The sequence below is a fragment of the Apostichopus japonicus genome, chromosome 10, assembly GCF_037975245.1.
Source record: "Apostichopus japonicus isolate 1M-3 chromosome 10, ASM3797524v1, whole genome shotgun sequence".
NCBI lineage: Eukaryota > Metazoa > Echinodermata > Holothuroidea > Aspidochirotida > Stichopodidae > Apostichopus > Apostichopus japonicus.
The window spans coordinates 17682087-17706409 of record NC_092570.1 but is presented as its reverse complement, the minus strand read 5'-3'; the positions used below and the strand labels follow the sequence as shown (position 1 = coordinate 17706409).

At 36.3% G+C, this 24323-nt stretch overlaps 2 protein-coding genes and 1 long non-coding RNA gene across 7 annotated transcripts in view; 1 reads left to right on the top strand and 2 right to left on the bottom strand.

Moving 5' to 3' along the window:
- Positions 1 to 15543, top strand: part of LOC139974839 (heparan-sulfate 6-O-sulfotransferase 3-B-like) — an 84536-nt gene extending 68993 nt beyond the window's left edge. For both annotated transcript variants that reach the window (XM_071982308.1, XM_071982309.1), the window contains one exon: positions 410 to 15543. In XM_071982308.1, the coding sequence (XP_071838409.1) occupies positions 410 to 1004 (595 nt within the window). In that variant the 3' untranslated portion in view covers positions 1005 to 15543. The remainder of the gene's footprint in view (positions 1 to 409) is intronic.
- On the bottom strand, positions 5891 to 20355 carry LOC139974840 (uncharacterized). Its single transcript, XR_011795576.1, has 2 exons — positions 10362 to 20355; positions 5891 to 10312 (listed from the first exon to the last, which is right to left on the bottom strand). It is a non-coding gene; the product is annotated as an uncharacterized lncRNA (long non-coding RNA).
- Positions 20356 to 20411: 56 nt separating this feature from the next.
- LOC139974837 (ras-related C3 botulinum toxin substrate 2-like) overlaps positions 20412 to 24323 on the bottom strand; it is a 58494-nt gene continuing 54582 nt past the window's right edge. For all 4 annotated transcript variants that reach the window (XM_071982301.1, XM_071982302.1, XM_071982299.1 and 1 more), the window contains one exon: positions 20412 to 21615. In XM_071982301.1, coding sequence (XP_071838402.1) covers positions 21538 to 21615 — 78 coding nt within the window. In that variant the 3' untranslated portion in view covers positions 20412 to 21537. The remainder of the gene's footprint in view (positions 21616 to 24323) is intronic.

Here is a 24323-nt window from a genome sequence, read left to right as displayed (position 1 = left end):
AAGCCTCCATGGCTTCTTTCGCGAGTTCCTGCTTGCGGGAAGATCACATATACATACATACATACATACATACATACATACATTTGAGTTTTAACAGAGGTCAAAGTCACAAAATTGTGTTAACAATCCTTAACATATCCTCCCCATTGTGAAAACCCCTTTTGTGTTGTAAATATGGTCAGTTCAGCCATACTTTGTATCTAGTCTTATGAAAGGAAATTCATTCACGCTAATACATTCAGCTTGCAGTTCACTCTGCTATAAGGAAGACATTTTCCCATATGGTGACAAAAACCACACCCTCCCTCCCTCACTACCTACCTTCCCCCCTCCCCTCCCCCCATCAGTGGAATACTTGAAGCTTAGAACATAACTAAATCTTCTGCAATGTTGTGGTCTTCCTTTACAGATATTACTACGTCACCATCCTGCGAGATCCAGTCAAGAGGTTTATCAGCGAGTGGAGGCATGTCCGCAGAGGAGCGACGTGGCAAGCTGCTCGCCACATGTGCAACGGTCGAGAACCGACCCCGGACGAACTGCCTTCCTGTTACCAGGGACAAGATAGTTGGTCGGGAGTCACCCTGGAGGAGTTTATAAACTGCCAGCACAACCTCGCCAGGAATCGTCAGGTCCACATGTTAGCGGATCTGACCCTCGTCGGCTGTTACAATCTTTCAAAATATTCCCCAGAGGAGAGAAATGCAATAATGTTGGAAAGTGCAAAAGCCAACCTAAGACGGTTCTCCTACTTTGGTCTGACTGAATTCCAAAAGGAGAGCCAATATATTTTTGAGGAAACTTTCAACTTACAATTCAAGAAAGCTTTCGAGCAAAGCAACGATACTCATGCAAATGCGGAGCCGTTGACCGAGGAAGAGAGGGCGATGGTAATGGAAGTGAACGGTTTAGATATTCAGCTGTACGAGTTTGCTCAAGAGCTCTTCTTCCGACGTCTCACGTACATGGAGGAACACGAAGGAGATGGAATTCTGAGCAGCTAGCACTGGCTTATTTTCACTTTTTGCCGAGTGGGGATGGATACAAAATGTTTCACAGATTTGACGAGAAAAAATTTGGCATTTGTGTTTTTTTTTTCGATTACGGGTCGCCATTTTCTTCCAAGTATGACCTCTGTGTTGTAGCAGATCAGCTGTGCATGCATGAAATTCTATTTGTTTTCCCTCTTTTTCCTTTTTTTTTTTTTGGTAATATTTGTATTTGTTTATATTCCTTCTGTCTTTATTGTATGAACCTAACCCTATCTCAAGTTGGTCTGTTTGGTCAAAATTGTGTGCTAAACTGGAAATTATTTTGTACAATTTTTTACCAGAGCTTTTGCTTCTTTGCCAAGCTCACAACCTCATACATCTCTATAAGACCAGAATGTCACTACTAGGCTTTGTCGACCCAGTTCCTCATAGTTCATTACTGTTTCTTTGTTTCTAGCATATCTCAGTTCCTCCGTCAAAACAACCCCCTTAAAAATGGTGCTCACGTAGTGACAATATAGTCAGCGTTGTTTGTATGTATGTATGTATGTCTTCTATTTGGCAGAAGAATGTCTCTTTAACAAGTGTGTTCACCCCTGCTTGCACATTTTAGAAGACTAGTTTTGCAATGTTTTACTTCAAATAACATTTTATATTGCTAGCCATAATACTCAAACCTACATATTTTGAGCTACTTCAACAGCTTTTCAATTCAAATCGTAACATGCGTCATATTTCTCAAGTTGCTTGACTTATTGTGAATCATGTCAGAGACTTGCTTAAAAATGGAAGAGTTGTTTATTTTGTAGATTATTTCAAGGTACCATTACACATATAGGTTAAAAGTATGTCTGTACGTTAATTTCTGGGCAAAGTATGCTTCCTTCGTTTGGCAAACTCTCAATCCGAAATAAATTCCTATTTTACGGATACTTTCAAACCGTGCAAGAGATACGCAGATAATGTGTATATCAGAATTGTTAACAAACTCTAGAAGTGCTGGAAGGAAATCAAAACTGAGCGCTTTTTCCCCAAATATTGTAAAGACATTAGATCTTTGAAACAAAGGATGTATTGTCTTTTAATGGGTTAGTTTCTGTAAAGAAAACAAGTGTGCAGATAACAGGGATCTATATTAAGTGGAACGGTTAGAATGAAGTCTGGAAAAAATGAAGCGTGGAATGAAGTGCTAAACGTGGCTGATTAGATCAAGTTTGATATCAAGGTTGAGTTTGCACTTTGCACTATTAAACTCTCACCATCCCCCACCCTCACACTTTACATATTTCACCCTGTTTCTGCTCCTTCTCTTAAGGATAAATTCAGGTAAATAATTCCTGGGCTACCCATCCATGTAACTTCAATTTTCTGACCATTTGGTTGACTTTGAACACCACCACCACTTCACCCACTTTCCCCATCCCCTTTAAGGATGTCCGAAAAAAATAATTCCCACCATAACAATGGCAGTGACTTCAACTCTCTGACCCTTGTTTGACTTCACCAGTCTCTATAATAGCATTGGTCACATGCCTGTGTGTGTGATTGATCAAATGACCAAAGCATTCTAATACAAGCCTTGGCATCGCTCTGAAGAAGATCAATATTTTTCTAGTCGGGAGAAAGAATTGACCAGTAAGAATGAGATGAATATACCTTCTTTGATGGTTGTAGCCCCGACACAAAAATTATAGCTATATTTCTTCAGGCAGGGGTTTTTTGGTGGCATGGCTACTATTTCAGACTAAGACATCTAGTTAGCATTTTGTTTATCTGTAGAAAATACAGCGACCTGCCTTGGCCATAGAAGTATATTAAACTTCTTTCAAAAGCATTAAGTAGATGAAAACTAAGTTCAAATCCAAACTTGCTAATTTTTTTTTTTTAAACTTGATGTTATAAGTAAGAGAAGGAAGGTTGCTTTTAAAGGAAGATGAAATAGAAACTGAATTTATGGAAAGATTTGAAGGACAGTTTGAAGGTCATGCCTGCAGGTGCTTGTGGTTAAAAATATCTGTGGAATGAAATAATTAATAAATACGAAGGCCTACACTCCATTTCTGTATTTTAGTCTGAAGATTTGGTGCCAAATTTCGAACACTACAATTGTTGTTGTAATGGAAAGGCAATTTTAATTCCTAATCAATTGTAAGGACTTAAAAAAAACGAAAACATTTTTAGGGACAAAAGTGTCGGAAAGATGAAGGGAAGTAATTTGGAAAAGTTGGTATACGGGGGATGCCCGGAGGGGTATTTTATTATCCGCTGAGGAAAAAGGTTAGATCGGTTTCTACATGTTGACTACTATAAAACTGGACTTTCAGGAATGGTTTGTTGTGTCGTTGGAGGTATTTGCATTCATAAATCTTCTCGTAAACTAGGTTTCATCACACATGACGGAAATGGTCTGTTATTTTTAGAAGTAGTCCATAAAGATGTAGCCCTGAGGCTTGGGAAGTCTTCCAGCATACCAGAATAGATATACACATGTGTTAAAGAGGGGGGGGGGGGAGAGGGAGGGAGGGGAGTGTCAAATAGACTTAGTATGAGATAATTGAATAAAAATTAGCCAAGAATTTTCATACCCTATATAACTGTATAACTATGTTGTATAGCAGTACTTTCATTGATATAAATTATGGCATTCAGAAGATCATGCAAGAAATAGGTCAAGTACTTCAAAACAGAGAATATCTCATTTCAAGTTAGCAAATATCAAATTATGATGTTTGCACTCTGTTGTGTGGGGGGTCATGTGTTCAATATTTCAGGTGATTTCTTAAAGCATGTGCCCATTGCAAATTTACAGATCAATCTTTAAAGTGCACAAATAGGTAGACCCTGTTAATATGCATCAATCGTTCTGTTCGGTGAAGGTTAAAAGTTGGTAGCGCTACTTCTTGAGCCCGTGTAGCCTTTGTAAAAACATCACTACTAATAACAACAGTAAGATCTAAAATAGAAGTGAAAGTATACTTGAAACTACTGGACCCCTAATTCCACTCTGCCGTGGTCTGAACAGATGTACTTTTGGATTGGGATGCCCAGTAGCTAAGCACTACAAGATTTTCATGTTTGACTTGTACACCAGCCACTTTTTGTCCTGAAAAGTTTGATGATTATTTTGGCTAAACTCTAAGGATATACTTGTCAAATGTATTTAAGATATGAGTTAATTTGGTCTACCTGAAATAAGTGGAATGAAATGAACATATTGTGAATTGGCTATAAAAAACCCTCCAATTTATCCCACTTTTCTGTTCCATCTCATCATATTTTCCAAAGTTGTCTCATTCGGAGTAATTTTTGTCTAGCAGGTAGATCGAGGCCATCAAGAACAATTTCCTCTTTGACAAGTCTGCGTCGTGAAACGACTGTTGCTCTAATGTTAATGGAAAGAAAAACCCTAAATAGAACTCCCAATTTGACTTCCAAATCAAGGCATCTTCATTCTTCAGTGGCATTGAACACTTGTTCGTGACATTTTGAGAGGCGAGTTTTCTATATCGCCGTTCTTTCCAATTCGGTCCATGTGTATAACAATGATTTAGCAGAGAGAGAGAAAGAAATTTGATGGCCTTGAAAATGGAATGATTTTAATGAGCAAAATGTATGGTCATCTGCTCACATGCACCTTAACAATGGCTTGACCTCTGACATAACTGAAAAACAGATAAAGGCAAACTAGAGATGAAAAGATCGGATAAAGTGTTCTCTAATCTGTTCTGTTTGTTCAAGTTTTGGTTTTTGAAGATATCTTTACAAACACAAAGACCAACAAAGGGGAGGGAGGGGAGAGAAAACAGTTTATAGGAGAAGGTATGAAGTAGATGAGGCACAGGAGAGGTGAACTTTAACGCTATCAGGAAATATAAAGCCCACTCTCTCTGATGATAGGCTTAGTCAATACTGATACAAACTTGAATTTTACAGGATTCATTTATGTCATCAATTTATTTTGTGATACCTTCATTAATGTTTGGAAAATATTGTCATCAGTATGTTGAAGGAAAGTTTGGTAAGATAATTTCTGAAGGGAAGAGGACAGTGAGGGGTGGGAGAAAAGTGGGTTATGAAGGTCATGTGGCGAGATTATAAGAGTAGTGTATTGTGTGGTTCATGTCACTAGTTTTATAGCTGGCTTTAAATACCCTAACACTATCATTATCATTATCGTATAAAAGCTGTGTTAAACATGAGATGGAAATGGTAACAGTTAAAATGGCTACCATCTCGATATTGACTCTTAAAGAGTTAGGTTACTTATTCAGTATTATTATTATTATTATGAAACTTTTTAATCGATGAAGAAAACTATTAGGAGTGAATATTGATACCTATCTTTGTATTATCAGAGGATGGATTTGGGCAAAATTTGACCGCAAAATAATTGCTGAAATAAGACTTCAAAGTTTTTTTCCAACTGAGTCATTAGGGTGGCTTTTCCCTATTTTTTTTTCTGTCTCAAAAGTATCAATTTTTGCAGATACTTTGGTAAATATGGACTTTGATAAGGAATTGAATGACTCAATTTGCCTTTGAGGTTTTATTATCTCTCTGATCGTCAAATCCGTGAGAAGGAAAAACCTGTCAACTCAGAAACATGATACAATTGATGACGATGTTTTATATACATCCTGTGAATCTGGGCTTGTAATTGCAGAATAATTGGAGGGGGTTTAGATGAAATATTACCAGGGAAAACATGAATCATAGATGTGTTTTATGAGAGGAAATGTTTTGACACAAGAAAAACAAAAAGCTGCAAGTGAACATGATAAACATGCCATGAGAAACATTATGAAAACTCTGGAGAGAGTAGTAGTTATTTATTTATCGGGATTACAATAAAACCCAGCTTCTGCACAACCTGCTGGTAGAAAAAGATATGTTTTATAAGTAAGAAACTATTTCACCAGATTTGGGACACAGTAGGTATTAATCACGACAAAATATCTTTCTCACAGACTTTGAGAATGGGGTAATGTTTATCCTGCAAGACGATTTACATGGAAATTTGCAGTTGAGAGGATATGTCCTTTGGAACCGTCACACATTACATAAGTGCATGTGGATATAGGGGATATGTCCAGGGATATGGACAGAGAAACGAGCAGCGTCACATACTTTTACATTATAGGTAGTTTATTTTAATTTTCAGAGGAAGAAACATTCAAGGCATAATTTCCAAAGATATTTGTGCGAGAGAGAGAAAATACATCGTAGTGAATTATGGTACCCTTCATTGAATAGTTTCTTCGCAGACAGGTAGAAGGAAATCGATATTCTGATAGCATCATCTCAGTCCTTTGTCTGTACACCACCGAGAAAATTACCCTTCTGTTTGTTATAATGGTTGTTAAAGTTTAGCCAAGAATTTACCAGTACTTTGTAACATGACTGAAGATGGGATTATTTTGATGAAGCTTTTAACGCCAGCTTCATGATCTTGCCCTGATTATAATTATAATTTCCTTCTTCTGCAAGGGAGAACGGTGTTTCTTAGACATTGTCTCATTTACTCGAATACTCCACTGGGCCAATAGAGATGAATGAGTTTGGATCGATGCGTCGTCAGGCAGTTTGTGTCGTCGAAATTAAAAAGCATCTGGGTCCCGAAACGTTGTCATCTTCGTTATTAAACGTAATCTAGTAGACTCTGTAACATTGCGTGATATTGGAATGCCACCGAAAACTGCTTCAAACCTTGATAAGCATTAAATACTGAAGTAGGCTAATTAACTTCTTACTTCAAGCGATGAAAATATCATGAAGCATTTGCGAACGTAGGTTTAAAATGCGAGTTCTCATTAAGGCTTAGCTATTATGTGATAAAAAGTTCAACAATGCATTAAAAGACCCATTGAACCTACCCCAGTGTAATCAACCAATCACAGATCGGGGAGAAGGGTTGTCTTCGGTAGAACGATCAGATGATTAGTACTTATGACATTTGCATATTCTTTGTCTGCGATCATTGGGCGTAGTGTTGATACGGTGTTGATACAGATGCAATGCAGAATATATAGATATACCATGGTTAGGTTATTCTTGTCACATGTAAGAAACCATGCCATGCCGTGATGCTTCACCCAAATACCTGTACAGTCTCACACCCCACCGAAAATAAATAAATTGTTCCTTATAACTGCTTCCCTAGTAAAATGAGGAACATTTACAGGTTCACATTAACTCAAGTGTTAGCAGAACTCAAGTTTATGTGGTAATCCTAACAGTCTTTGTACTGGCATTACGAATTAACAAAAGACAACAGGACAAGAATTGTATTGAACTAATGAGCATTTGTTGAGGTTAATGAAAAGAACCGATCTCTTCCTGTCTCTGCGTAGGTTCACATAACTTTACTTTATTACATTATTGTAGATTCCTGTTTGAAAAAGTTATAACTCTGAAATTGTCTCAATCCCCCCCACCTCCCCCCCCCCCCCTTCCTCTGTCATGGATGCATAACTACTGTCTACTCATATTCATGTTCTGATGCTGTGTTGATTGTTATATATCCTTTCTCATGTTGCTTATGAGAGCCTGTTGAATAAATAACCATTAGGTTGCTTAGCCCCCTGTGTTAACTGCATGTAGATTAGCTTCAAACTGCAAGCTTTCAATATTTCTGGTTTTAATTATTGTTGTAATTTGCAATTCTGTATCATCATAATCTAACACTAATGACATGATAACTACAACTATATATGTGTATTTTTGTAAACGTTTGATATGCTGTCGCTATAGTTTGCAGTAATATGCTCTTTGAAACGTGGAAGGATTTTACAGGTTTGTATTCCTGCACTATTCAGGGCTAAATTTGTAAGATAAGATGAAGAAGATAGGATTCTGTATTATTATGTATATGCCTGCAAGAAAGAGTTTGTGGTTGTAGGTTCTAATGTACAAGCTGTATATTGTTAATGGTTTTAATAGCGGCAGATATAAAACCTGCCATTTTGTCATCTCAACATTATCAAAATGTATTTGTCATCAACAGTAAAACAATTGAATGTTATCAAGATGAATTAACCATGTGGCATTGAATAGCATTACATTCATAGTTGAACTTGTCCGATTCATGTATAGCCCCTGCACAAACCCTCAACAGGGATGTGGAATGATAATAGTGTAAACCCACAGTGCATATGATCATGTCTACAGAGAAGATTAGTTTATGGTTTGTGGTAGTAATTGACACATTGAAAGTATCTGTCAAACTTGCTGGAATGAAGACACATTTCTATGGGTGTAGAAGTCAGTGCTTGTTGTTCAGTGAGGGCCGTAACATCCTCATTAGCTGGTACTGCACCTTGGGTACAGTGTTGAACTGTTCACCCGGTCTAGTGTTGACCTGTTCGGCCACTGAGCTGTTCAATAGGTACAGTACTGTCCTGTTCAACCAGTACAGTGTTGACCTGTTTAAAGTAATGGAATAGGCAAAGCAAGTGCAATTGGTGCTCGGTTTGCAGTGTTGCATATGTATGAACTGCCGCTGCATATTTACGCTGCTGTTGCATATGTATGAGATAGTGGTGCCTCAAGGAAGAAAGGTTTTATGATGTACACAAAGACAGTAATATTTTTTAAGTTCTGCAGACCCATCTATACCTGCCTACTTGATGAGATAGACCTAGAGGTCGGTGTACGATGAATATCATATTATACCGAAACGGAACGATATAAATATGTAAAACCAACAGAGCCATCAAACTACTCTTGCAAAAGCCCAAAAATGTTAATTAGAAAAGATAAAGTAGAGGTTGCAAGGATTAGACAATAATGAAAGAAAATAGCTGCTCTTTGAGATCCAACCTTAAAAATGATTAGGATGATTAACTGTGGATGTAAAAACAATTGCTAAATTACCATTAGTTAAAAAGGAAAGAAAAACCAATTGCCTCCAAGAAAACAATATTTGTTACAGCTTATTCCCCCCTCCCCTCCCCCTTTTGGTTAACAGTACAATAAGGAATGCAGAGCTAAATAGAGGTCATATGCTATATAATGCTATACTAGTATTAAAGAAAAACGCTTACAATTATAACAAAACTGGATGAGGGTTAACAAAGTAAAGGACAGGGTTGCTCAAAATGAGGTTTTAAGCTTCACAATAAAGTAAAGTTTAAGAAAAGAAAAATTGTAGGCTTGAAGAAATATTGCACTATATTTAGTGAAACTGCTGCTATTATTAGAAGGAAATAGTCCATAGATTGAAACCAACAGACCTATGATTTTGCATCCCCTTCACTTAAATACTTATAATATTATAATATCTGTGCAAACTTCAAGTAACGACGATGGCTACCTCGTGAGAAAGTTATATTTTGTATATTCTTCAACCAGTTAAATTTGGTCATAAACAGATGTCTTTTCTTTGTCCTTTCTTGGTCTCTTTGATGGACTGGTGTGGGAATGGGGGCAGGGGTAATGGGTTTTTTTTGGGGGGGTGTAGTTGCTGACAGTGCTGTTGTAAATCATTTTGAATCCCTGTTAATGCGCTGTTTATTAGATTGATGTTTAAGATGTCAGATTCATACTAAAATATAGAATTAACTTCTTTTTTTTCTTTTTTAAGTTTCATGGGTATAAGGAAAATGCATCCCCTATGTTGTGATGTTGATGAAAGTGTACAGTTTATAGTAAACCTCTCAGGGATTCATCATTTTCCCAACTAACAGTGGATGTTTTGATGGCATTTTTTTTTTTTTTTTGTTAAACTTTTCTTTTGCTTTTCATGTTGTAATGGTAACGGTGTACAGACTTATTTCTTATGTAATCCCAGTATTAAGGTTATTAATATCATTATTGACTATATTAAAAAATATTTTGCAATCTGTATTTGTAATATTCTTAAAATGTATAATCATATACCTAACATTATCCAAAAATACTTCATGTATTAAAAAAATGATGTAAAAAAAAAAAAAATAGGGGATTAAAAAATTAATATTAAATACAGAAAGATACTCTTTAAAGGGAGAATTTACTGCTTAAGTTTTTTTTAACCCCAAAAAACCCCCCAAAAATGGAGGGGAGGGAGAGGTGCAAAAAATGTATCAAAAGTTGGGATTGAACCAGGGACCTTGTGATTGTCAAAAATTTTCTCTACCACTAGACCATTAGATGGGACACTGTTATGAGAAGCTTTTCAAATATTTAAAGATCCATTTGTTTGGACTTCGGTTTTCCTGTAAAACATTTTCTCCCCTGGTCCTCGTGCGATCAGGGAACCTTGTCAGTGGGGAGGAGGTCCGTGCAACTCACCTTGTCCGCTTGGGAACCTTGTCAGGGGGGAGGGGGTCCGCGCAACTCACCTAGTCCGCTGGGGAACCTTGTCAGGGGGAGGGGGTCCGCGCAACTCACCTTGTCCGCTGGGGAACTTGCATCACTTGGGATATTTGGATGGTGATTGCCCAGCCAGGGTTTGAACCGTGTTGATCAGGAAAATCTAAATCGCACACGGCACAACCAAATACACCATTTTGGTTCCCAATGGATAAACTTTGTTTTTATCCTTTATACTTCCACCTGCCACAAAGAACAGAAAATTAAAAGGCGCTGGCTGGACTTGAACCGCAGACATGGAGATTGTCTGCCTCTCTCAAGTCCAGAGCACTAACCACTGCATCACTTGAACTGTTGAGAAATAATGCTCGTTTCTAATATTTGAACCTCAGAATGGAAGTGTGAAAAGAGCAAAAAACTCAAAATGCTCAAGTTGGATTTGAACCGCTGATGTGGAGATTGTCTGACTCTCACAGTTACAGAGCACTAACCAACTGCGCCACTTGAACTGTTTAGAAATATTGCTTGGTTTTAATTATATCAAGTTGACATTCAAGTTTGGAAAAAAAAAATGCAGCAAGACATTGGCTTTCTGATTGATGGAAGGAAATACTTTTGTCCAAAAATTGCTGTTAAAGTTTTCAGGTAAACTGAAAGAGGTCCTTTTTTTTTTCGACAATAGAAGGTTGTCATAATGTTTTGATCCTGTGTGGGTAGGGAAGGATGGGTGCGGGGGGTGGGGTTTGGGAGAATAGATGTAGCACCATATGAGGTACCAACATAGTTGTATTTGATGAAGAAGTAATTTTTTTTTGTAAACAGACAAACTTGATATTTTAAACTTTGTATCTTACTATATAAGTGATGTATATACTGTATATTGTTTGGTGACTTTCTGATATATATTTCTGTCATACTCCCTCTTTTCCTCCTCCTTGGTAGTGCTAACAGTAAATACATAGGATACATAAATACATAGTGAATACATAGCTACATAGGATATACACAAGACACCTAATTCACCATCAAGATACTTAAAATGATATGTGAATATAGTGTGAAAATTGCTGATATTGTCAACTTTAATAAAGATGAATTTTATTCGTTCTTTCTAGTTTTACTTCTAGTTAAAGTTGTATCAGGTATTTCCTTAGAAGCTGCAACAAACAAGTTAAGTAAAGGGACCATGCACCGAAGCAAAAAGTAGCATGTCTTGATTGGGTATTAAAATTAAGATAAAATACTAAAAGGTTTTAAGAAGACATTGGTCAGTCTGTTTGACTCTATGGCAAAAAAAAGTAATTGCAAAGGGTTGTAATCATGATAATAAGACCCAAACGTATATACCAATTTGTCAAACAGTGAAAAATGAGTCATGTACAGGTCTCTTGTTAAATATTGTGACCATGTTAGCTAGCATCTAGCAAGTTTGAGGTCATCATAAAATTCACTTTGGAAGGAAAATAATAAAGGAATTAAGTTAACAGTCATAAGCGAAAGGTACCAAAAATCTTATTTCCTTGAAACCAGGTTTTTTTTTCCCGCTTTAATGAAACCACGTGGTTTGACCTTCATAGGTTTAAGAATCTATGTGTGTATTTTAGTATTTGAGAAATACAAACTCGCATGTTTGAGCATAAAAAGTATACTGTACAGCATATGCACATGTGTATTAAGAGATATAACATAGTATGTGCCTTTGGTTAGGGCATACAGTAACTTCACTCAACAATCTCCTAGTTGCCTGTATCGTACATATATGTACAGTTTTGTATCCTTACTCTTAATAAAACTTATCCTTTTAAGTATTGTAACTGCAAGAAGTCTTGCTTCCTAACGGAAAAAGGGGGGGGGGGGCTTGGTGGGTGAGGGATAGGTGGGTGGGAAATATCATTTTTGGGGTGATGCTATACTTACCTATCATGTTGTTAATCTCTGGGTGTTTTATTTGTTATTTTGTTTTTTTCTTTATACGGGTTATTTGTTTCAATATCAGTAATCATAGTATACGTAAACATCCTGTTCTCATTTATAGCGGTATTTATGAATAGTTTAATATTTGGTATATAGTATAGTGAAAAGATCCCTTGTTACAAGAGTTTTGCAAGTGTTGAGATGGGCAAATGTGGGGTCAGTTGGTTACTCGATAAATATGGACGCACAATTACTAAATATATGTCGAACCATCAGCCCCATCATGGGACAGTGATTGAATTGGTAAAGTATAATTGGTATGTGCTTGGTTAGCCGTGCTTCTCAAAGTTGTTCCTTGGTGGCCGATGCTGTGATTGCCAGAGGGCCAATCACGATCTTATATATTTCTAAGGCCTAAAATCACCCGATATGTACTACCTGGTGATTGACGAGGTAAACTTCACATTGAACGATTTGATTGCAAATGATTGAAAGTTGATAAGCTACGAAACATGGAAATTAACATGTGACTTGGAGGAAAGTTACTAACCACAAGTGACATCTAGTCAGTATTTTACTTGTCAGAGTCAATCAGGAAGATTTTTTTACCGATCAAATATTTCTATTTCCTTGGACCTGGTTCGTGACCCTCACCCCACGGTAAAATCTTGGCGACTCACTTTTGGGTTGTTGTGAGCCACAGTTTGAGAAGCATGGTAGTAGGAAAAAACACCTCAGACTAAAAGTTTGTTGATCTGAGGATATCTGCCAAGTGATGTTTTCAGGTTTTTTTTTTCAATTTTAAAGTATCAAATGTTAGAGGTGGTTTATTTAAGCTGTTGATCAAGAATATTTTCTCGATTTCGGGGTATACGCATTTTACCGTGTCAATTCGTAATAGTTTAACAATGTATTATCAATTCATTTGTTAAGTTGAGATCAGAGGAAGTTGTTTGATAAGACATTGAACAGTAAATATGTGTAGGTTGTAGTTTCACTGATCCTAAAGACCATGTAAAATTTACATTGGGTTATACTTACGGATTAAGCCACTCATGGTTTTACTCTATATTAAACTATAGTGGATGAGTCGTATGGTGTAGATATGAATTTGTACCCTATTATTAAGTGATAACAAATTTATGGGTAAAAAATTCAAAGAGGTGTTCTGATGGATTTTGGTTGTTGTTGTCACGGTCGTATTTGTACAAAATGAAGAAAGGAGGTGGTTTTGGGGTTTTACTGTTTTGTAAAATATGGGTGTGTCGTCGTCATTTTTCAGGAATATAAACACATTGGCAGCGCCCATGATCCGTGAGGAGTGGTATATTTATCTCAGTTTTATGAGAATTATTTACACACTTCTACTCAAACTGTGAAGGAAATACTAGCAAACCATTCTCAAACAATCAATATGTACAGGTATATTATCATTATCTGATTATGTCAAATAAACTGGAAAAAAACAAAACATTGAAAGCATAGTCCTCATTTCCTCATTCTACGCCCGGTCTTGTTGAGTGTTTTCATTTTAGTTTTAATTTTTAAATTTCATGGTAAGAAAAGAAAATTAAAATCTATTTGATTTTCATTCTATAAAAACATAGTCCTCATCTGCTCATTCTTTGCCTGGTCATGTTTAATATTTTAGTTTTAATTTGGGTAAGAAAATTAAATTAAAGTCTATTTGATTTTTCTACTTTTATCGACTTGATTCGCTCTCGGTGAAAGATAGTTGGGACAGATGTCTAACGGGGAGTTATGCCCGTGTCGCCTTTAAGACTCCAGGCTAGCTAAAGGGGCCTACCAGCTTGACCTACATAACACTGCTGGTGACAGACAAGTGTACAATTCTTCTAGGCCTACCTCTGATTGACAGGAATCCTGGCAGAGTGTGGCTTAACAATCTGGGTAACAGTTACTGGTGTTGTAGACGACGCTTGTTTCTGTACAATTCTGTATTAGTGAATCCTGGTCGTGGCCCGTGACAGGATCGCATAAAAGTAACGCCACTTTATATTATGATACCAACTTGAGAGATACTTGAGGCACTCCATGTACGAAACACAAAAATGATAAAAGTAGAAGCTCACAGATATTACCATACCATTTCTTTATTATCCACTGGTAATAATCACCATAACCTTGTCATAGGCTATTGAAACAAAGCTGGTAAATATAAAACTTGAAGGAAAAGAGATACACTCACGAATAAATGAAAGATATAAATCTTGATGATATCACTATTAATTTTTTTTTTTTCATTGACTCATACTTTTAACATAAAATTGAACTGCTGGAGGCTGCAGAGCGAGGGAGGAAAAAAAATATATTAAAAAAGAAAAATGGCCCAAAAAAAAAAAAAAAAACACTGAAAAGGGAAAAAAGAAGAAGAAATAATTGAAAATAAAATATTTTGTTCACAAATTTTTAGACACGACGAAGACGACAAGATGTGTTATCACTAGGTGACTCGTTTTACTAGTTGATTTTAGAGACGTTGCATAGAAGTACAAGGTGTAAAAAAAAAAATTAAAAAAAAAGAGGTTATAGGGCTTCAGGACAGATATCCACAAAAAAAAAATAATAATAATAATCTGACATGGATATGAACCAGTGCCATTGAAGTCCTTTTTTTTTTGCTGGGAGTGGAGGGTTTATTTACATGGCATTATTATGAGCAGTCATGACCAGGATTAGGTAGGCACTGTGTGATAATGGTGAATGGAGGGTACAGAAGGGGGGGGGCTTGGTAGGGGGTGGGGGTTGCAATGACAACATAAGACAAGCCAAAAAAGAACCACAAACTTACAACAACAAACTTGTACAAGTGAACATATTTTAGTTGTCTTAAGATGTATGTATGTATGTTACACTTCCATTACATCAATTTGTGAATGTAGTTTCTCCTAATTGATTTTCTATTTTTAGTCTTCCTGTTTGAGTTAACACTTCCTGACCATCATATCCATTGGTTTCATCTTTGTAGCTGCTTTATGCGGACTAGCACTAATTTTCAATAACAATCACAATAAGAATTCTTACAAAGAATTCTCTCCCACCGAATAAATTATTGGCTACCTGTGGAAGTCACCAATTGCTTCAAGACATGTAGACTAAACTTTTTCAAGAAACAAAGATTTTTTTTTATGTCACATATGGCATGAATATTCCTGCAGTAATTAACACCATGAACATCAGGGACAAATGTATTACAACTGCTATTGATCTGGCCTTATTATAAGCACCTTAAAACTGTAACATTAAAATTACAACCAACTACAAGAACACACCATATCTCTCTGTCCTCATGATATCCAAGTAAACATCCCCTCCCCCACCCACCGCCACCCAAAAAAACAAAAACACACTTAACTTTCCCATATACCTCTTGTATCTAGCAATTACACCTAAGGCAAGGGAGAACCCCAACACAGGTTTGAGATAGGTGGCAGCAGATCAATGTTCTTTGCTATGAAAAGGGGGCCATGGCTCCTATCCCCACCACAACCCACCGCCCCCCCTCCATTGTCGGGTAGGCTTGCTCCATTTTTCACCTTTCTATCTGAGCGAATAACACACTTAATACTTTAAATTGATATAGTTTAAGCAAACCTATTCTCAGCTGTTCTATGAAAAAAGCGATATGCTTTTGCCTGATTGTACTTTTTGACTTATTTCCCCCAAAAAATTTCACCCTTTACATTAACTGTCATTTTATGTACTGATTATTTGTAAGATTTATGTTATTTTTCAGAACTCTCTAATATACCACTTGACCTCATTTTGATCAATTGTTCTTGAATTTCACATTTGAGTCATTTAATGCTGTATGGTTTCATTCAAGCCATTACCAATGTCTGAATCTAGACCAGGCTTCTTTATATTTACGTCTTTTATTTTTTCCTCACTCATCTCAAGTGATACTGATAAATATATATTAAAAGCAAAACCACGATCCAATTTCAAACCACAAATGTGCTTCTCTCCTGGCAGAATTAACATTCAATAAAAGCACCAAGCTAAAATACAAATCTCCATTTGTAAATATTACAGCTAGTTGCTATGGGAACATCTGACAACAGTCTGACAATAATCATATTTTAACTTGCATATTTAATGAAGCATAAATGATTTCCCAGTTTTAATGGAGTTTCAATTGCTTGCACATAAGTTTAGGTTATTTTGATTAATTTCAGTAGCAATTTGTAGACATTTTAATGAAGATGAGAACGAACCACGAAATGTGATTTCTTCGACACAAATAGGGCTTGGCCTACCGATGTGAGCAACTCCCCCATCCCCCTCCATCACAAACATTTTGAAACGTTGGACAGGTCCAAACTGATTTACTAAAACTCATACAATGAAGTTGAATTTTTGCGGCAGCTTTTGAGAATGCAAAATCCCATGGATGGTATCCCTACACAGACCACCCATACAGTAAGCAGCAGTAAGTATTAAAAATGAATTTATTTTAGTCAACAATATAAGGCAAAGGAAAACACAAACAGACAGAAATCTGGGAACAGAGTAAATTTGACAACGTGACAAAAACGATCTGTCAAACTGTTGTGAATTTTACAAAGGCGTTGAAAGTAAACTGCAAATGAACACAAAAAAAAGATGCGCATAAAATGAAGATGGTATTAATAAACATTCTTTTGTAAATTTTTTGATAGAGTAAACATACCAAGAGTGTGATAACTTTATATAAAGGAAATTCAAATATATTTAAATTTTTAACGCATCAAATCGACATCTTAGTTTCTGTTAGGTGGGAGCTAGAGTACATAACTAAATTGAGATAAAAAAAATTCACTGATAATGTTAATTATAATATTCACCGAAATTTCAGTCAATTTGTGTCTTTAATTGAATTGAATTTGACTTGAATTCGAAAAAAAGTAACCATCATTAAACAAATAAAGCCTAGAAAGTGATCCAAATGAAAAAAAAAAATGAAATAGATGTTCATCAATACAAGTAATTTGATTTTAAAAATAATTCCAATATGTATCTTTTGAGAAAGACATTTACATTACTTGTTTTTGTTACAAATGAACGTTGCTACACGTGCCAACAAAAATGGAGAAAAAGAACAAAAAAGAAGGAGGGAGGGGTGTGGAAACGTGACAACATAAAATGTATATATCATACGACTGATGGTAAAATACAGATGAAGCAATGAGCTATGGCGATATGGGATAGAGAAAAAAAAATCTTTGTCGTGTAAATAGTTTGTTCATTGTTCCATTGCAAGGTCTCCCTTTGTTTTCAGTTCATTTCTTCGTTTGTGATATACAGAACAAACTTGTAGAAGCCCAACGGACAGACGAATGCAACGTTAAAATAATCATTCTTTGGAAGTAGCACATTAATTCCTACATACTTTCAGAGGACAAGTTGGGGGTGACTCGGTTGTCATGAAGAACCAGACGTTCAATGTCAGACATTCCTAAACTTGTTTTATAGTATGTAAGTTTAGATCCTCCTGCAAGCAGGAACTCGCGAAGAAGCCATCATTGGCTTATCAAAGCCGCAAGCTAACCGAAGTCAGTCTCTTACATTCATGTTTTCGCAAACATGTTTTTCGCTTCCTCTTTACCTCACAGAGGTGTTCAATAAATGATAAGATGATATTAAGACACAGCTCTTACAGATTTGAGATGAAACTTAAAATGTCACATTTTCCTTCAAAACAGCATCTTGCAGTCCCAAAGGCCACATATTACATAATACCAACTGTATTAAACATCAAGAGTAAAATATTTGATTTTGAAAATTGAGGCTTAAGCTCAGACAAATGACATAAATACGTACATAGATCACATCGCAAGCATTTTAGCTTTAGACAAAGAAACGTACCTCTCGATTAACATCTGACACCACATCTAAAAAGTAGTAGTACAAGTAGTAATTCATGACAATCAGCTAGCTCACAGCTCCAGCTAAATCTTCTTGTTTCTTACAAGCATTAAACAAATGTTTTTTTTTCATGTATTTACAAACATCCAGCACTTAAAAAATCCATCATATTCTGTTTCATTAATTTATTACAAAATTATTCAGTACAGCTTTGGCAATGAAGACAATCTGTGACTTGCACAGCGTTTATATTGTGCCTACAAAATGTCTTTTGTATCGGAGAAAGATCTCGAGGAACAACCACAAATTGGAAAAAGTGGCTAGGTCTTGTGCAACAGTTATTTCTGTCTTTTCAACACATTAAAAGAATACAAAGTATTAGAAAAATTGTGCAAGAATTTACAGGGCCCCACGACAGGTTGTCAGCTCTACTAAGATTAAATGTCACATTATGTGATAGGAACACTTAAACCCTAAAATTTCTTTTATTTCACAATTAGCTTATCTAAATTAGTGACTTTAAGGGCCCAAGTAATCCAAAGGATTATGTTTTTAAACCCCTACCAAGTATTTTATCATTTTGACATCTTATCTTCTTTACAAACAATTCCAAGAGCCTAAGTCATATTACAATTAACTGACATGTAATTAGTGCAAACATTACACATGTCGATATAATCCATTGAGGTAGTCTTCATGTTTCACTGCTTTGATGTAAACGTTACCAAAGACCCAACTTCCATCTCAAGATATTCATGGTTGGGTTGCTTAAAGACATCCTTAACACTAACCCCACACTTACTTTGTGAAGCATTGCCAAAACCGAAATTGTTTGATATCCAAATATTCTAATCTCTAAAAGAGAAATGGAAAAACAGACCCCAAATAATTAAGATTCCAAATGTGTTTCAGGCAAAGTCTGTCTGGCAAAATTAATATGAGAGGTAATATTAACGAATTTTGCAAATGCACTCGCCAACCTTCTTCATCATCATCACATGACTTTGGTATCATATTTGGAGGGAATGAAATCACCTCTTATCTAGTTGCCAAGGTAACTAATATCTGCACTGCTGAAATTAACCTATAAATCTTCTTCTTTGTCGCTCTGCCATGGTGATATATAGTTTGTATATGTAACACAAATTGCAATGCTGATAAGATAAGTATTAAAGTTAGTGAGGAGAGACAAACATACCTGACATCTCTTGGTTACCGTTACCATGGTATTTAGTATCATTCAGATTAATACAAGTGGGGGGGGGAGACTTAAAATAACCTTCAATATTTATTAACTGTTTATGGATTTGATTACCAGGGTGATATTAAATTTCAAGTGGTTTTTCTGCGCCCCCCCCCAAAAAAAAATTCCTTCTTTTTCCAAATAATTATTGATTTGAGATTTGAAACTCAAATGTTAAAATCTAACCAATGAATTTCATTGCATCATAGAAAGAAAAAAAAAAGGAACATAATAATAAATCCACCAAGCTTAACTTGATCTTCTGCCTCAATGAGATATATAAGTGGATAGTGACATGTTGTAAAATGTCATGATCAATCACTTTAGTTTAATTAGGAAGATTACCGCCGCCGCACTAAAACCTGTCTTCGTAATTACTCTCGAGGATGTGGATACACCGGTAGGAGTAAATCTTAATATACATAGATATCTTTACACGGGGAAGCCAACACTGTATCACTCTGATAAGTGGCTCATTTAATGTTCACCTTGTGACAGCCACCTCCCCATTCTAGCCCCCCCCCCCCAACCACTCCACTGTTAGAACAGGTAGGTGTTAAACAAAAATCTTCATGTAAAGATGTTCATAACAAACTTGTAGCATAAATTAATCTACACCACGCTGCACCCCATTCCAGTCTGTCCACTATCTGCAACCTCTCCCAGTCCTGCTCCCATCTCGGTGTCCTTCCCTCATCTCTACACCATGTACCATTAATTTTCTCTGCTATCAACCATTCTATCCTTACACCTTCACTCTGCTATATACCAAGCTCCTCTTGGACTCTCCACATCATACCATAATGCACTTTTCTGTTATGCACCATGATTTTCTCTCCAGTAGCAACCATTCTCTTATCTGCCTGCCATCTACCAAAGTCCATTCTCTCCTGTTTTCTCTCTGCAATACACTCCTACTCACCACCATCCACAAACCCCCTCCTGTCCCACCCGGTCCTCGCCTTTACTTCTATTATCCACCATAAATCTCTTCTCTCTATCTACCCTACCCCCCCCTCCCACGCGGTTCTCTCCTTTACCTCTATTATCCACCATAAATCTCTTCTATCTATCTACCCAACCCCCCCCCCCCACCCGGTCCTCTCCTTTACATCTATTATCCACCATAAATCTCTTCTCTCTATCTACCCTACTCTCTTCTCCATGCCATATACCAGTCTCTCTCTCTCCCTCTCTCTCTCTATTATTTAATATCATATCACAGTATTTTGTTTATTAAATGCCACATTAATGTTCGTTTATGGCTATCCAGTCAACGCATATTATCTGTCGACATAGTTCAACATGGTTCAAGTCTCACTTTCCGTGACAAACTTTCAGACGATCACAACTTCAGGCCAAGTGATGCCATTTGGTACACAAACCCCCCATACCAACCAACCTTAGTTGGAAATTTGACCAAATTTTCTCCCCGACAGAAAGACTCCATTACCAAGATATGATCAGCTTTTAGGAAAAAATGACCATTGAGTACTAAACTGCCGATGTTTTAAATTTGCAGGACCCCTTTGTAGCTATAGACAATGGGCAATGGACTTTTGGCTTGGACATGGCAACCATATGAATGATACTTATTAAATTAGTGGAATTGTCATGAAACTTTTGGACTTTAATAGCCTTCACAATGTGAAAGAATATTATTAATGTAACGCTAAACTTCCCAAACACAGTACCCAAAAAAAAAATGCTACAATAAGCATTTGGATTGAATTTTTTTTTTTTTTTAAAGTTTACATCCTGAAGTCATTGCCATAAATTAACTTTCACTCCATTTAGAAAACTTCCAAACACTGTGATCATGACAACATTTTGACATATTTATTTTCAAATTTTTAAGTTCTGAACATTTCCCCTGCTTGTAATACCAACGTCCAAAGCGAATCACCTTTTCTAACCGACAGTCATTCAGATCTCCAACTGCTGAAGCAGATCCGTCCTGGTACAATAGAGAGACTCCAAGAATTGAAGAAGAAGAAGACGAAGACAAAAAAATAATTGACATACGCCACCGACTGTCATCGCTGTTTCGTGATTGCAACAGATGAAGGCAAAAATCGTCGCTGACCGTTCAATTACCATCTATTTTAGACCGGGGACATTCACAGTTGCAAACGCACAGAGAGCTGTAGTTCTGAAGACAATTATGAAACAAAATGTACAAATCTTTGCTCTTCAAAACAGCTCGGATTGAGACCAGAAAAAAAATCATCAAAGGATGCAACATTTCCTGGGGTTGGCTTTCGGAGGCTGAGGATGAATTACACAACTGACAGCTTCTTCAAATACCTGAGAAGATGAGAAAATAAAAATCGATAAAAATTGTTAAAAATCAATAAAAACGTATTACTCTCATGGATAATACAAAGTTACCAGAACAAGCCTAAAAATAGTGTGTGTAAAATGCTAGCTTAATAGTCCATTCTCCTATTAACCACCTCAAGTCCATTAAGTCATCTTACTACACCCTCCCCTTCTTTGATATTGTCTTATTCCACCCTCCCCTCCTTTAACATTGTCTAGTACACCCTTCTCCCTTCCTTTGACGTCTGAAAATGATGCATTTTCTATTTCCATAGTTCTGTTAAGTGTAAGAGTGTATATAATATTGTGATATTGTGAAAAGGAGTTGAGAAGTACACTAACAATGTAGAAACACATATTTTAATTTATTTAAATTTATGCTTCTACTGCCTTTTCTTACACTAAGTTTTGCACCACATCTCACCACCCATCCATTCATGAAATATATCTGCAAGTTTCAGTCTTAATAGAAATAGATTGCACAATTACACAATTCCTTTCTTGATGCGCTAGAACAAGAAACAAATTTAAAAATACCCATTGCCTAGAACTCCAGCTGCAGACAGGATAGATGGCGCTATACCAAAACTGCATCTGACCGTTACATAAAATGTGTCAGAAATCTTTGTAGCAAAACTGATACTATTCTCTACAACATTACTATGACCACAACTCTGTTAAGAAATCAATTACTAAAAAAGCAAAGTAAGTGAAAATTACACTTTCAAATGCAACGTACATAACGCAGAAAGAAGTTGATTAGACAAACAAGACAAGTAAATGGGACTTTCCCTGTTGAACTTAAATGAAAGTTATTTAGCACTAGTCGAGAGGAAAGAATGAAAAGGGCTGAATAACTTCGGGACGCCTACCTATGAAAAGGGAAAGGTACTTTTGATTTTTTTTTTAAAAGGTTCAGGCTTGACAAGAGTGGTTTGTTTCATGCTATCACATGACATATTCAAAACTAGAATGTTAACTGCTGGTGACTGCTTCAAGTTTCAATTTAAAACTGCCATTAAAATTAAACAGCCATAACAGTAATCATAGCACTATAGTCAATATATTGAAACAAAATGTCACTTCTCTTTCTGGTTTTGCAAAAGGGTTCTGTATGTATGTTTCTATGTAAAGATGTGTTTGTTTAAAACAAGGCAGGGGTTTTCCCCGATTACAAAATTAACGGTATTCCCATCAAACATCCATCAAAATTTATCCCTTGGTGCTTGATGAGTTATACCTGGGTTCATACCATGATCGAGGGATCCCATCTGTGATAGGCAAGGCACCCGATACACAGAGAGAACACAGTAACTACTGTAAATCTTAAAGTTTTGTACCAAAGTAAAAACTGGATCGTGCTATAAATCAGTAGCATGTACTATTAGGATTACAGTAAGAACTGAGGATATGTGTAATCCCAACAAATCCAGTTTGATGCATTTGTTGGGATTACACATATCCTCAGTTCTTACTGTAAACCTAATAGCACATGCTATCGATTTATCAGATTTGTCAGCACAATCCAGTTTTCATTGTGGTACAAAACGTTAAGATTTACAGTAGTTAGTGTCATCTCTGTGTGAATCGGTTAGGGAAAGGACGGCTTCTACATTGTGAGCAAGGGATCCAACTTCGTGAAGTCATTGGTGTGACTGTGATTATGTGAACAAGTCACGTAACTAATGTTACAATCCTATCTTGGTGAAGTCATGGTGTGACTGTTATTATGTGAACAAGTCACCCCATACCTCACACTAATGTTACATTCCTTTTACGCTGTGGGTGACTCACTGACACATGTTAGGTGTGATTGTAAGTACAATTTCATTTATCAAATGTAACTAGGAATACTAAATTTTTCTTAAAACAACTGATAATTTGTCAACAAGTGGCCAACCTTTATGAAAGCGTTTTTTTTTATTAAATTTAATCCAATGATTAATTAATGTATGTTATGGTGACACCAAAAGTGTCAGTTTGGTCTGCATTTTCATGAAATGGTCTATCTGCATTTATATACAATTTTTTTTTCAAATTTATTTAAATCCATTCAATGTAGATTTGCAAGGTGCATGTCAATAGTTGTATTTTTTACAGTTAGCCAGAAATACTTGAAATGAAGTTGCCTAGAGACACTCTTCCTTCTTCACAACCAAGTATGCTGCAGCATCGACTACATGCATCTAAATTCTGCTGGTTTCAATCGTCTCTGAGGGTATTCACCAGGTAAGCTTATTAATGCTGATTATGCAGAAAACAGTTTGGTTGCCTTGGGGATGTTATTCATGGATTTGACAACTAATTTCCACAAGTCTAGCAACTCTTGTGGAAGCTCTAAAGAGAATAACACATCTAAGCAATGAGTAGTGGGCTGTTTTCATTTGTAAATGTGACCAATACTGCATAAAATATATTCATGCAATTTTTGACATCTGCTTCAAGCCATCACATATGCATGTACAGAAACCATTTTATTAAATTTGTTCTACGATAGCCTAAAATTGTATAAGTTTCCATAATTCCTGGTGCAACCTACGGTTTGTTCTGTTTACCTAATCTTTCCTCGCACAGTGAAGTATGGCACCACCAGGTTGTAAACAATCATAACACAAAAGTCCATCTTTAAAGAAGGAGATACACCTCCCTGTAGTAGTGATAGTTTCCCTGACTTTACTCACAACTCAGTGTTA